Source organism: Lactuca serriola, chromosome 2 (assembly GCF_051521515.1).
Source record: "Lactuca serriola cultivar US96UC23 chromosome 2, Lser_US96UC23_V15, whole genome shotgun sequence".
Classification (NCBI taxonomy): Eukaryota; Viridiplantae; Streptophyta; class Magnoliopsida; order Asterales; family Asteraceae; genus Lactuca; species Lactuca serriola.
The window spans coordinates 228,522,071-228,536,915 of record NC_136409.1 but is presented as its reverse complement, the minus strand read 5'-3'; the positions used below and the strand labels follow the sequence as shown (position 1 = coordinate 228,536,915).

At 38.5% G+C, this 14,845-nt stretch overlaps 1 protein-coding gene across 1 annotated transcript; it reads right to left on the bottom strand.

Moving 5' to 3' along the window:
• Positions 1-11,922: 11,922 nt before the first annotated feature.
• Positions 11,923-13,866, bottom strand: LOC145088787 (xyloglucan galactosyltransferase XLT2-like). Its single transcript, XM_079027188.1, has one exon. It carries the CDS (start codon positions 13,689-13,691, stop codon positions 12,243-12,245), a length of 1,449 nt encoding a protein of 482 aa, XP_078883314.1. The 5' UTR covers positions 13,692-13,866; the 3' UTR covers positions 11,923-12,242.
• Between the last annotated feature and the right edge of the window lie 979 nt (positions 13,867-14,845).

Below are 14,845 nucleotides of genomic sequence, written 5' to 3'. Positions count from 1 at the left end.
GCTGGTGTGAGTCAGGACCCCAGGTGGGGGAGAGTTAGTGATTCATGGCGAGAGGCCACCTTGCGGACCCACTGTATGTTCAGCAGCGAGGGCTAGGCGCTATCTTCAGCAGGGATGCGCAGGATATGTCGCGTATGTGATGGATACCCGGGATGCGGGTAAGGCGACAGTGAGCAAGGTTCCGGTGGTTCGATATTTTGCAGATGTTTTCCCGGAGGAGCTTCCTGGGATACCTCCGGAACGACAGGTTGAGTTTAGGATTGACCTCGTTCCTGGTGCGGCTCCGATAGCCAAGACACCGTATCGGTTGGCTCCTCCTGAGATGCAGGAGATGTCTACACAACTGCAGGAGCTGTTAGACAAGGGATTCATTCGACCGAGTAGTTCACCCTGGGGAGCCCCGATTTTGTTCGTGAAGAAGAAGGACGGGTCGCATCGGATGTGTATAGATTACCGGGAGCTGAACAAGGTAATAGTGAAGAACCGTTACCCGCTCCCGAGGATTGATGACCTCTTTGACCAGCTTCAGGGAGCATCTTGGTTCTCCAAGATTGATTTGCATTCGGGTTATCATCAGATGAGGGTCAGGGAGGAGGATACGCAGAAGACCGCGTTTCGGACGCGCTATGACCACTATGAGTTTGTGGTGATACCGTTTGGGCTCACCAATGCTCCTGCCGCATTCATGGACTTCATGAACCGCGTATGCAGACCGATGCTGGATCGGTTTGTGATAGTCTTTATCGATGGCATCTTGGTTTATTCCAAGACTCGGGAGGAACATGAGGAGCATCTGAGAGAGGTGTTGGAGACCCTGAGGAGGGAGAGCTTGTATGCCAATTTCTCTAAGTGTGAGTTTTGGTTGCGCGAGGTGCAATTTCTCGGACACCTTGTCAACCAGAACGGGATTCTGGTCGATTCGGCCAAGGTTGAGGCCGTGAAGAGATGGGAGGTTCCGAAGTCTCCATCTGAGATTCGGAGTTTCCTGGGATTAACAGGCTACTATCGGAGATTTATTCAGGACTTCTCCAAGATAGTCGTACCCCTGACGCGGCTGACGAAGAAAGCTGTAGTCTTTCGGTGGGGACCTGAGCAGCAGGCTGCGTTTGAGACGCTGAGGCAGAGACTGTGTGAGGCGCCGATCTTAGCCCTGCCAGAGGGCGTAGAGGATTTTGTGGTATACTGCGACGCGTCCATTTCTGGGTTGGGCGCGGTACTGATGCAGAGGGGGCATGTCATTGCCTACGCTTCGAGGCAGCTCAAGCCTCACGAGGCGAACTACCCGACGCATGACTTGGAGTTGGGGACGGTGGTTTTTGCCCTCAAGATTTGGAGGCATTACTTATACGGGGTTCGATGTACCATCTACACGGACCACAAGAGTTTGAGGTACCTCATGGATCAGCCGAATCTGAACATGAGGCAGCGTCGGTGGTTAGATGTGGTGAAGGATTATGATTGCGAGATCCTCTACCACCCGGGGAAGGCCAACGTGGTGGCCGATGCGCTTAGCCGCAAGGCGGCACCGATCAGAGATATGTGCATGAGGATGACCGTAGTGACTCCCTTGTTGGAGCAGATTCGGGATGCCCAACAGGAGGCTATCAAGAAGGAACATCGGAAGAGTGAGCGTGTGGTGGGTCAGGTTTCCTCCTTTGATTATGATAGCCGAGGACTATTGACACTACACCGTAGGGTGTGGGTATCGTATCACGGAGGCGTGCGCCAGATTTTGATGGAGGAGGCGCACAAGTCTCGATTCTCTATTCATCCCGGGGCGACGAAGATGTATAGGGATCTTCCTCTAGATTATTGGTGGCCCTGCATGAAGCGGGATGTGGCATGGTACGTTGAGCGCTGCTTGACCTGCAGGAAGGTCAAGGCCGAACATCAGAGACCGCATGGCAAGATGCAGCCGTTGGATATTCCACTATGGAAATGAGAAGATATCACGATGGACTTTATCACGAAACTTCCCAGGACTGCGTGTGGAGTGGATTCGATTTGGGTCATCGTGGATCGATTGACCAAGAGTGCTCACTTTATCCCGATTCAGGAGAGCATATCGGCCGAGAAATTGGCCGACATCTATATTAGGGAGATCGTGGCGTTACACGAGGTGCCAGTTTCAGTTATCTCGGATAGGGATGTGCGTTTTACTTCCAGGTTTTGGAAGAAATTTCATGATGAGTTGGGCACTCGTTTGCATTTTAGCACCGCCTTTCACCCGTAGACGGATGGTCAAAGCGAGCGGACCATCCAGACTTTAGAGGATATGTTGCGGGCATGCGTGTTGGATTTCGGTGGTAGCTAGGATACCTATCTTCCCCTGGCCGAGTTCTCCTACAACAACAGCTACCACGCGAGTATTGACCGTTCCCCATTTGAGATGTTGTACGGTCGGAGGTGCAGGACCCCGATATGCTGGGGTGAGGTTGGCCAGAGAGTCATGGGGAGCACCGAAGTGGTGCTCAAGACGACCGAGAGGATCCAGCAGGTCCGGAGCAGGCTTCAGACTGCTCAGAGTCGGCAGAAAAGTTATGCTGACAAGCGTCAATCTGACTTGGAATTCCAAGTCGGGGAGATGGTCCTCCTGAAGGTGTCGCCTTGGAAGGGCGTCTTTCGATTCAGGAAGCGAGGCAAGTTAGGTCCGAGGTTCATCGGACCATTCCGAGTCATGGCCCGGGTGGGCAAGGTGGCGTATAGACTGGATCTGCCAGTCGAGCTCAGCCAAATCCACAGCACTTTCCATGTTTCCCAGTTGCGGAAGTGCTTAGTGGACGATTTAGCAGTAGTGCCTTTGGAGGATATTCAGGTTGATGACAGCCTGAATTACATTGAGCGCCCAGTCGCAATCCTCGATAGGAAGTTGAAGGATTTGAGGAACAAGAGGGTGGAGCTAGTGAAGGTGCAATGGCAGCACCGCAAGGGTTCGGAATGGACTTGGGAGCCGGTGGATGAGATGATGGAGCATTATCCCAAGCTGGTTCAGGATCGAGCAACAGACTTCGAGGACGAAGTCTAAAATAAGTGGGGGAGATTTGTAGCACCTGGTTCCTGGTATGTAAATCTTATTGAGTGTTTTCCTTCTTTTTAGCCTTGGACTCGGCGAGTCATAGGTCCGACTCGCCGAGTAAGGACGGGACCCGAGACATGTTTAAGTTGGCGACTCGGCGAGTCCATATTCTGGACTCGACGAGTCACCGTTGTTGGATGAAACCCTAAGTTTCAGGGGTTGCACCCTATTTAAACAATGTTTTGTGCCTCATATCTGCCCCCATTGCGTCCAGAACACTCCCTCTCGGAGCTCTAACTCCTCTTTTGGTAATTTGGGTGATTTTGGTGCATTTCTTTGAAGTTTTGGAGAGAAGAAGAAGGTAGATCAAGAGGAGAGGAAGAAGATCCAGAATATTTGTGCCATTTCAGAACTTTTAGAGGTATTGGACTCGAAAACCTCTCTGTCCCTTCATTATTATCTCATTGAGAGCTTGTGATAGCCATTTCAAGGCTTCTTCTAGTCTTGACCTTTGTGTAATGAGCTTATAGTGTTGAGGGACTTCGGATCTATGCATGTTTGGGCTCTAAGGGCTCGGATCTGTAGCCTTTATGGACCCTCATTGCTTGAAAACCTTGGATCTACCATTTTAAGTACATTTTGAACCCTAAAATCCGTATTGGTGAATATCTACATGTAAAGTTGGAAACTTTACGTGTGATTCGTGTTCTAGGAGTCCAGATCTGTGAATGACATGGACTGGAATCGAGAAAATCTGTGTATTTAGTGGGTGCATGACAACGACTCGACGAGTCGTTCATATGACTCGGTGAGTCTGTTCGCGAGTCTCCGAGTTTGTCCCCTTTTCGTAGTGTCGAGTGAGCAGTGAGTCACGGGGTGTGACTCAGTGAGTCGGAAGCTGAACTCATTTATGGAGGAACTCGGCGAGTCAATGCCCTGACTCGGCGAGTTCAAGGCAATCTCCTTAGATCAAGAACAGACTCGGCGAGTTGTTCATACAACTCGGCGAGTCGCAACATAAGTGTTCTTCGGATGAAGATGGACTCGGCGAGCTGTTCATACAACTCGGCGAGTCTTAGCATAAGTGTTCATCGGATGAAGATGAACTCGAAGAGTTGTTCATACAACTCGGCGAGTAGGATGAAGGACTTGAATATCAGTTTAGAAGGAGAACTCGTCGAGTCGTCGCCTAACTCGACGAGTAGAAACGGGATTCAGGACAATCGTTTGGGTAGGGACTCGACGAGTTGGAAAGCCAACTCGGCGAGTCGGGTCAACTGAAAGTTGACTCTGACTTTGACTTAGGGCATGATTAGGGGTAAAATGGTCATTTTACCCAAAGGACAGTTAGCAGTGTTTGATTGAGTATGTTGTGGGAATTGCAGCCGGAGGATTTCCAGAGCAGCAGCAGCAGTAGACAGTCAGTTCCCGATCAGATCAGCAGCTACTTCGAGGTGAGTTACCTTCCAGTAGCGGTGGGTCTACGGCCACAATGCTGGCCCACCAGTAGGAGTCGTATGTTAGATGATTGTCTTTGTGATATCATCTAGGTTTGCTACTACCTGATATGTTGTATGCTAGCATGATATGTTATATGAGATAGAAGTAGAGATCGGTTGATAGGACCGAAGGGTAGTTCAGACACCCCAGAAATGTCTGACAGTACGTGATGATATGTTTGCATGCTGGCTTGTTATGTTATATGCGATAGAGGTAGTGGGAGGGGACTAGTCCCCAAGGATCGGTTGTTAGGACCGACGGGTAGTCAGCACCCTAGAATGGCTTGACACGGGTAGGACGGCACCCCATAATGGCCGCACGGGTAGTCGGCGCCCCAGAGTGGCCGTACCGGGTAGTCAGGCACCCCAGAATAGCCTGGCAGTAATTGTGTTATGTGTTTTCATGGTATGGGGTAGGTTGGGGGAACTCACTAAGCTTTGTGTTTACGGTTTTCAGTTTTGGTTTCAGGTACCTCCTCAGCTAGGGGAAAGTAGCCGGCGCGGTAGCAGCATGTCACACACACACACTCTCTTGTTTCCGCAGTTACGAGTTTATTCTGGGATTGATACTCTGATATTTGATTGATCGAATGTTGTGGTTTTCAACTTGGTTTTCGATGTGAAATGGTTTAATCAAACAATGTTTTAACTATTGATGCTTTTATGTAATGTTTTATAACGAAATTTTTGGACGTGAAAATTGGGTCGTTATAGTGATTCAGCTAAACCATTTTGTGTATGTACATGAGCAACTGGATGCTCAACAACAATCCCTACAGACATACAATATTCATTAAATGCTTGTGAAGTAAATTCACCAGCATTATTAAGTCTCACTCTTTTGATAGTATAATCAGGGAAATGTGCCCTTAATTTAATAATTTGGGCAAGAAATTTTGCAAATGCCATATTACGAGTTGATAATAGGCAAACATGAGACCATTTGTTGGATGCATCTATTAAGACCATAAAGTATCTAAATGGTCCAAATGGTGGTGAATCGGTCCACATATATCACCTTGAATTCTTTCTAAAAATCTAGGTGACTCCCTTTCAACTTTCATTGGAGAATATTTTATAATTAACTTTCCAAGGGAAAAAGATGCACATGGTTTTATGTTGTTGGATTGAGAGAAATTTTGGTCCTTTAATGGATGCCCATTCGTATTTTCAATTATCCTTCACATCATTGTTAATCCTGGGTGGCCCAATCTATCATGCCATAAACTGAATGTCCCAGGATCACAACGTTTTCCTTTGATTACCATATTTGATTGAATCATATGTATATATGTATAATGCAGACCAGAATCAAGTGTTGGTAGTTTTTCAAGCACATGGTTTTTGTTTATAATATACATATATTTCTTACTTCCAATGGTCACAGATTTTGTATCATATCCTTTGAAATATATGTCATTGAAACTTAGTAAGGTTCTATTAGACTTTGGAGAAAATAAGGCATTTTTTTATACAAAAAGCTTGTACCATTTGGTAATATAAAATGGGCTTTCCCAGTTCCCTCTATCAAGTCCGCAGGACCTGATATTGTATGTATGACTGTTTTTGTTGGTACTAATTTTGAAAAATATTTCTTTGATTTCAGAATAGTATGCGTACTACCACTATCTGCTATACAAAGATCTCCAACCGTTTCTTGATGTTGTGCTCCAGTTGGACTCATATTAAACTTCACATATGAAAGGAATAAAAAGCGAATAAACATAATCATAATAATTATTATAAAGAAAGTTCATTTATTGTAGGAGATACATTACATGAGAAACAAATAAAGGAAAACAAGTTTATTAGAACAATAATAGAAATTTTTAGTTTATGTCTTCCGTGTCATTGCAGAAATCATCAAAAGTTAGCGGAGTGAATTCAACATTATCAACGAGGTTTGCTTCTTTTCCTTTTTCTTTAATGGACTCTTGATTATGTTGACAAAGATGTGCAGGTGTGCGACAGGTCCTTGACCAATGGCCTATGCTACCACATCTATAACATGAATTTGTGATGTCCCAGTATCATGCCTTGCCACTTTGGCCTTATCTTGTGTATGGACATTGTTTCTTTGTGAAGATTGGTAATTATTCCTTTTCTGGCCACGACCACAATTATTACTTTGTCCACGACCAAAGTTATGGTTCTGATTATGGCTTTGGTTTCGATTAAAATAGCCACGGCCTCGTCCTCGGCCACGGCCTCGCCCTCGTCCACGTGTATTGTTTCGATGACCATCAGTATTTGTAGCATTTGCTTCAGGAAGTGCTACTGATCCTGTTGGACGAGATTCATGGTTTTTCATCAAGAGCTCGTTGTTTTGCTCTGCAACAAGCAGGCATGTATTTAGTTTAGAATATCTTGTGAACTTTTGCATCCGATATTGTTGCATCAAGGTAATGTTTGTTGCATGAAATGTGGAGTAAGTTTTCTCCAACATATCTTCATCAGTAACTTCTTGTCCACAATATTTGAGTTGTGAACATATTCTGAACAAAGCTGAGTTGTATTCATTTACTTTCCTGAAGTCTTGAAACCTCAGTGTTCTCCATTCATCTCTAGCATTTGGAAGTATAACTTCCTTTTGATGATCAAATATTTCTTTCAAAAGATTCCAGAGAATACTTGGATCAGTAACATCAAGATATTCAAATCTTAACATTTCATCAATATGCTTACGAAGAAAAACTTGTGCTTTTGCTTTGTCTTGTGCCAAACAATTATTAAATTCATCTATAGCATTTGAGATTCCCATGGACTCAAGATGCATTTATACATCTATCATCCATGGCACATAGTTTTTCCCACTAACTTCAAGTGCTGCAAATTCGAGCTTTGCAATGTTGGACATATTGTAACTATAAATTTTAACCAAAATAAAAACAAAAATTAAAATCCATTTATTTCAATAAATATTACACAAAAAAGAAGCGGTAAAGCTAGCATTGCATACAAACCTAAAGGTAGATGAAATTCCATATTATCTTCGATGTTAATAATTGGGATGAAAAGTAACATGACTATTATAGTCATGATTATCACAAACGGGTGAATCATCCTGAAGCTTGATTTCTTGAAATTGACTTGTTTGATAGAAGAGAGAAATATTTATTGTGGGTAAATAAACAGGGTAAATATGTTTATTTATACTAAAAAAAAATATAGTCGTTGTTTTTGCTGTTTATAACCGTTGCATATATATATATATATATATATATATATATATATATATATATATATATATATATATATATATCCGTTGTGTATATTTATAAATCATTTAATAAGATTTATAACTAATACATAACTTTACTTGGTATAATTTTATTAATTAGAAATATAAATAAATATTATTAAATAAAATTATGAATAATATCTAAAATATGAATAAACATTGACATGTATAAATAAACATTGGTATATATAAATAAAAATTTGTTGCATAATTTAAATGTTAGTATACATAAATAAAAGTTAGTTGCATAATGTAAATGTTAGTATGCATAAAAAATTAGAATACATAAAGAAATGTTAGTATAAGAAATAAAAATCGTTAGTAGTCCATAATGTTCATAATGTATAAGTTTTATTAATTGATTATTATTATTATTATTATTTTAATATGATGAAGGTTTTTATAATTAATAATGTTTTTACTAAGTAATACATATCTTGATTAAGATAGATGTGATTTACACTTCTAAATAACATTGGTTTAAGCTTTCGTGCTGATAACATGTTATAAATTCAACGTGATTAAGATAATTTAAAACAAACTAAAACAACATACGTAAAGAAACTTGATGGAGAAGAAGATTTAGAAAAGATATCAGATATTTTATCTTTGTGAAATTGTTGCTTCTTATTCTTCCAAAAGCATGTTATATATATACAATAAAAAATACCTATCATATGTCATTTAAATAGTATGATATGACATCTTTCACCAATTATTGGTGTCATTCACAATAATTTACAACAAAATATATAAATATATATGAAAAACACGTACAGTAATGAGATTTTACCAGGAAAGGAGAGTGTGGCGATCATAAATTAATGCAGGTAAAATTAACAACTTAAACAAATCGAGTACATTAAATATCAATTAAGCAAGTTTTAGATATGAGTTAAATAAGGTCTTGTCGACTCCTAAGTAATTTTATATCTATCATTTTATTCGAAATATTAACTTTATTATAGTAAATAATTTAATTATGAAGTATTAAAATTTGCTATCACAATAATAATGAATTATCCTCTCTAATAAATCAAAATCTTTTTGTCAAATGTCATCTTCTTCTTCATTTGGACACATGACATTTTCTAAAATTTTTGAATCTTCTATTTTCCAATTGTCATTATTGTATTTTTCATTTTATTAAATTAATATTTCACATTTAATATGTAAGGTATTATATATGTAAGCTATTTATTAGAAATAGTTTATATATGTAATGTATTCAATGTATTAAAACCTCATTAATTCTAATAATTTAAATTTTTTCACATTTTTCTTATAAATTCAAACTTCTCAAATTGTTAAATTTTCATATATATATATATATATATATATATATATATTAAATAAACTCATTTAATACATGAGTCTCACATCTAGTTACTTAATAAAGCAACACATTTGCTCCACTTCGTCAGGTTTGTTTTTATAACTAAAGTCTTTTAACTTCACCGATTCATCCTGTTTAATACATTTCCATAATCGTCATAACCACCACCTTCACAACCACCTCATTTGTTGGATTTTGTTTCCGAAACACAACCTTCACAACCACCTCATTTGTTGGATTTTGTTTCCGAAACACAACCTTTAAAACCACCACCTCAACCAAAAAAGAAAAAAAAAACGGTCGCTCCACTACCCAAGAAAGGGTACCATGGACAAAAGAGGAATAAGAAGAGCTAACAGAGGGGTGAGTTTCGGCTTCCCAAGACCCAATTGAAGGAGAAAATCAAACTTTCAATTATTTTTTAGAGAAAGTTCGAGGCATATTTTATTCGTTAACGGGAAGTGAAAGTCGAAATCACGATCAAATTAGCTCTAAGTGGCGCTATATTTGACTAAAATGCACCAAATTTTGAGGAATTTACAAAAACATTCAAAACATACGCAAAAGTGGGTCAAACAATTTCGATGTCTTCAAGGTGGCCTTGGATCAATTTGAAACAATGATGTCAGCCCGCAAAGCTTTTTCGTATGTGGCACAGTGGCTAAAACTTAAAGACGCTCCAAAATGGAAAGAGCGAACGGAAGGAACTTCACAAACTTCTTTTGATTCAAAGCGTTCAAGAAACCCGGATGCAACTTTCCAACAATCGGACGAGCGAACACACATCAACATCAATGATGATCCGCTCGATCTTGAAGACAAACAACCTCTCCATCGGCCGTTTGAAAGAAATAAAGCAAAAAAAGCTGGTTCGTCGGCTTCGGGTTCTAGTGTTATTGATCATTTTGGAGAGAAATTTGATCGATATTTTCACATTCAAGAAACCAAGGTGGAGATGTTGATTCGGGTGGAGCAAAAATGATAGAAGCGTAAACGTCATTCCTAAAAGCGCAAACGAAGCTTCAAACAAAAATACGACATGGAGATTTTGAAGATGAAAGCGGATGATCTCGAAGACGAATATTTGGAGATTTTTTTCGCGGTGAAAGAGTCGGTTCGATCCCGATGTAGGAATAGGGGGTAGTTTTTTTAGTTACGTTTTGTATTTTTAAGTGTTTTATTTTTATTGTTATTTTTTATTTTAATTAATGTAATGAGGTATTTAATTTATTGAAAAACTAGTTTTAAAAAAATTACATGTTAATTTATGTATTTTTAAATTAAATTTTATTAAAAAAAAGGTGAAGTGATGTGTTTAATGGTAGGTATCAAATTGTTAGTTGTAGGGAGTGTGGTGATGATGTGACACAAACCATTATAGTTGTTAATGATGTATATAACGAATGACCTACTATATGATTTGGCTTACTGTTTTTTGCTAGGGATGTTAACAAAGGCAAATGGAACGAGGAGTGCATTTCCCGTCCCCACCCCCGAAATTCTCCCATTCTCTGCCCCCGCTCCCGCCCCCAAAACCTCTAGCCTCCTCACATCTCCCTCTCCCCCGCCCCGCCCCGGCCTCCGAATGATTTTCGGCTGTATTATTTATTTATTTTTGCAAAAAAAATTGTTATTTGGGCTAACAATTAATATTATTTATAGCAAAATTTTACATGTTAAAAACAAAAATATTACGACATCTAACAACTTAGAAACATATTTTTTGTTGAATTTTAGGAACTCAAAATAATGCAATAGTTTATTATATTTATATAATTAAGGGCATCTCCAACCCACCCTAAACTCCATTTCTTCCCCTAATTCTTCTATCATTCTTCTCCAATCCTACCTCATTTTCACCTCCATTTTTGGAAATATGAATAATATTCCCCATATATGGGGAATAGTATTCGTATCTCCAAAAATGAAGGTGAAGTTTGGTTGTCAATTTTAGTGTCTCTCATTTTTATTTTATACATTTCTAGTTTATTTTATCTAATAATTATAATTTAAATGTAATTTTTAATATTTATAATATCATGTTATATATTAATTTATATTAATTAATCATAAATATATAGTTTAATTAGTAGAGAGGTGTATTTTACAATATATATATATATATATATATATATATATATATATATATATATATATATATATATATATATATATATATATATATATATATATATAAGTTATAAAAATGGAATATTCTAGGAATATACTTTTTGGGGTAAAAATGGGATAGAAAATGGAATAAGGTTGGAAATGAAACACTATTTACTCTATTTTTTACTCTATTTAATGAGAGAAAAAATAAAAATTGGTTGGAAATGGTCTAATATTAATAAATATATATAATTTATCAACAGGGCCCATGGGGTTTCATGATGAGACAGCCTATCCCCGAAATTAAAACGGAGGGTTAACCTTGTCCCGTCCCCGCCTTATCACCGATCTTTTTAACAAATACCCCCATACGAGACGAGTCTGCAACGGAAACGGAGTCGAATGACACTTTTTGACATCCTTATTTTTTACTAAGATTCTGAAATTAAATTATGGAAGGCATTAAGGCAATTAGTCTTAAATTAAATCTTAAACATACATTATAGTGGTCTTTGGTACCCATCTACACCACTCGAGCTTCATCATTATTTATTCGCTTTTCATTAAAGAGGAGCCATGCCATAATTACTTTAATTTAATTTTAAGAAACATATTTACGATATTGTTAAAAGGCATATTACCTTAAAAAAAAAACAAAACAAAAAAAAAACTTAAATCATTCCCATAAACGGGATTCAAAGATAGCACACTTTAGATGTAAACAAATCTAACAAAATAATAGATAATATATACTGCAAACAATGTAACAAGGTCCATTATTGTCATCATCTACTTGTAGCAAATCTATATAAATTGTACACATTTTACATTTATAGCATCACCCACCATAACCACTTAACTCAAAATTCATCATATCACTTCTCTTGGATACGTCTTGTATATCTATCAACTAATTTCTACCATCCGCATTGCCCATCATCATGATAATCCCAATTCCCAAAACAAATTCTTCACAATCATTTTTATATATAATTTTAAAAAAAATAGAATGTCTAAATAAATAATGCAAAAAAATAATTACCATTTGAATCCCTCTCTTTCTTGATCTTTGATTCTATTCAGAACTCCCTCCACAGCCAAATCAAAAGCATCTTTCATGCCCTTAAGACCTTGATGAGGTTTTGCATACACAATTCTTGGAATATATTGTATAACCTTTTCCCTCATTTTCCTCACTTCATCTTTCCCAAAGCTCTCAAGAACACCTTTTATGGATTTCCCATTTAAAACATCATTCTTATCGATATAAACCGAATAGCTTTCGGGTTGACCCGGCAAGAACCATTCGTATTGTGAGTAAGCGGTTCTGTTCCAGAAGAAAACCGGGATTGAACCGGCGATCATGCAATCAAAAATTGACCGCCGGGTGAAGCTGTCGCCTCTGGGTTGAAGACAAAAGTCCGACCCGAGGAAAGATTCAAGTATCAACGACGTACCGTTGGAGCATTTTGACCCGCCACAATCCACGACCCGACAAGAACCCGAGGAGTTGTAACACTGGTTTAGCAAGAGTCCTCGGAAATCATTCTTGATGAGGCCACGTGTCGCGCCGGCAAAGCAGAAAAGGGTGGTACGGGTACGTGTACGAACGAACTCCTGCCACGTTTCGACATCTGACGGCGAGGTGGGGTGGAATCCGGTGGGGTATGGAACACCGACGTCGAAATAGTCCCACGAGTTCCGTTCGATGAGGAGGCGCGTGATGTTTCGCATCCCAGGTAAATAGATGCATCGGGAACCCCAGTCATCGTCTTTAGACCGGCGGAAATCCCATGTGATACGACCCATCGTAATGAAGTGATCCCAACCGTTGGATTTTTTCCAATAAGGTTGATCATGAACCCATTTCAGCATCGTATGGCAATGAAGGTCACGATCCTCCGCCGTGTAATTATTCGTCCATAGATATTTTCCGACGGCAAGGCCGGCGTACAAAGGAATGTAGTACGCCGTAGCAGATTCTGGGTCTAGCGTCCTACACCGGTAGTTCAACATCCGATTATGATAAATAATCTCAGATGCAAATTGATCCGTCCAATACCACGCTCCGGTGAGACTCTCCGGTATCACTCCGGCTAGCTTTGTTGCAGGGCGTCCAAGACCATCATTAGAGTACGTATCGCAACGAGAACCCCAGGGATTCAATTCATGACAATTTTCTAACAATTCTGTGTTAAAAAAATGCGGCAGGTTATAGACGAAGACCTTACCGGACGGGCATTCGGTATCGCCGCCGTCCACGGCGGTGATGGCGGCCACTTCAGGAAGGTGTTGGGGGATGATAACGGCCGTGGATATGTGGTAATTGCGAGCGATTAAGAGAAGGATGATCTGGAGGAAGAGGACAAAGAAGATAAGCCATGTGCGAGGGAGATAAGGTTTAAGTGAACCGAAGGAACTTTTCCGATCTAGTTCTGGGTTTTGGGGTTTATGCGGGGAAGGAGGCGTATCGAAAAGAGGAAGCATGAGGGTGATGAATTTAGGTGCTTTCCGGCGGAATAAAGCCGGGATATATGGTGGGTTTTCAATGATTTCGGTTGTTCGTTGGTTTTACGCCGATACAAAAGGGTGTTATGGTGGCAGCTTGATGGAGAATGAGAAGCTTGTAATTATTTGTTGAGAAGATATATAGGGTATACTTTCTTTTATCAGGACTCAAGTACCATTCCATTTTTGACATAATTACATAAATTAACCTCCAGCTTCTGTAAATGACAAAAACACAACGCTTTTGAAATGGGTTTTTGATAGAAATAGTATTTAATATTGATACAACTAAGATATTAATTACTTATTTTTATGTTTTGTTGGTTTGTTTTGCTAAATCTAGTTTCCAACATCTTGCAATAGATACTCATTTAAATCCATAAATTTGTAACTTTTTGTTCTATGGTTTCAGTTTATCTTTTAATAATATATTGTAATAAATTATGAAGAAACCGTCACTAATTAAGAATATCGAGGATTTTAATTTTAAACCCATACAAAATAAATAAAAAATTGAAAATGCTGTTGTTCTTAAAACATCATAAAAAAATAAAGAAAAAAAAAACTTTAAACAAAGTTATTACAAAAATATTTTTCAAATCATTAAATATGACACATAAAACTTCAAAAGAAAACAATGATGAACACCATACCAATAGGACACAACAACACGCAATAACAACCAAAAAGCCAAAAAAAGAACATGAAAGAAATCCACTTAAAATATCGAAATCAAGGATATGTTTGGTTATGATTATGAATTTTTAGTTTTTTAAAACCCCTGAATTGAAGAAATTGTTAGGAAAAACGAACTTACACTTTTATTAAAAAAAATACACATGAAAGAAATATACTCTTTTAAAAAAATATTCGTTTTCAGTAAACTTTCATATTAACCCCAAAAAATACTCTATTTGGAAATACAAACTTAAAATTTTATTTTAGAATTAAAAAAAAAACAAAGCAAAATATATAAAACACAACTATTTACATGTTAGTATTTTAGAAAAACCTTTACATTTTGTTTATATGCAAAGCAAATCTTACATTTTCAGTAACCTTTCATATTAACCCAAATATTCATTTTTTTTAAAATTACTGGTTATTTTGTGATATGACATTTATATTTTTTG

What these genes read in the sequence shown, in the direction of transcription:
- LOC145088787 (XM_079027188.1), bottom strand. Translation starts at nt 13,691, where the DNA reads ATGCTTCCTCTTTTCGATACGCCTCCTTCCCCGCATAAACCCCAAAAC.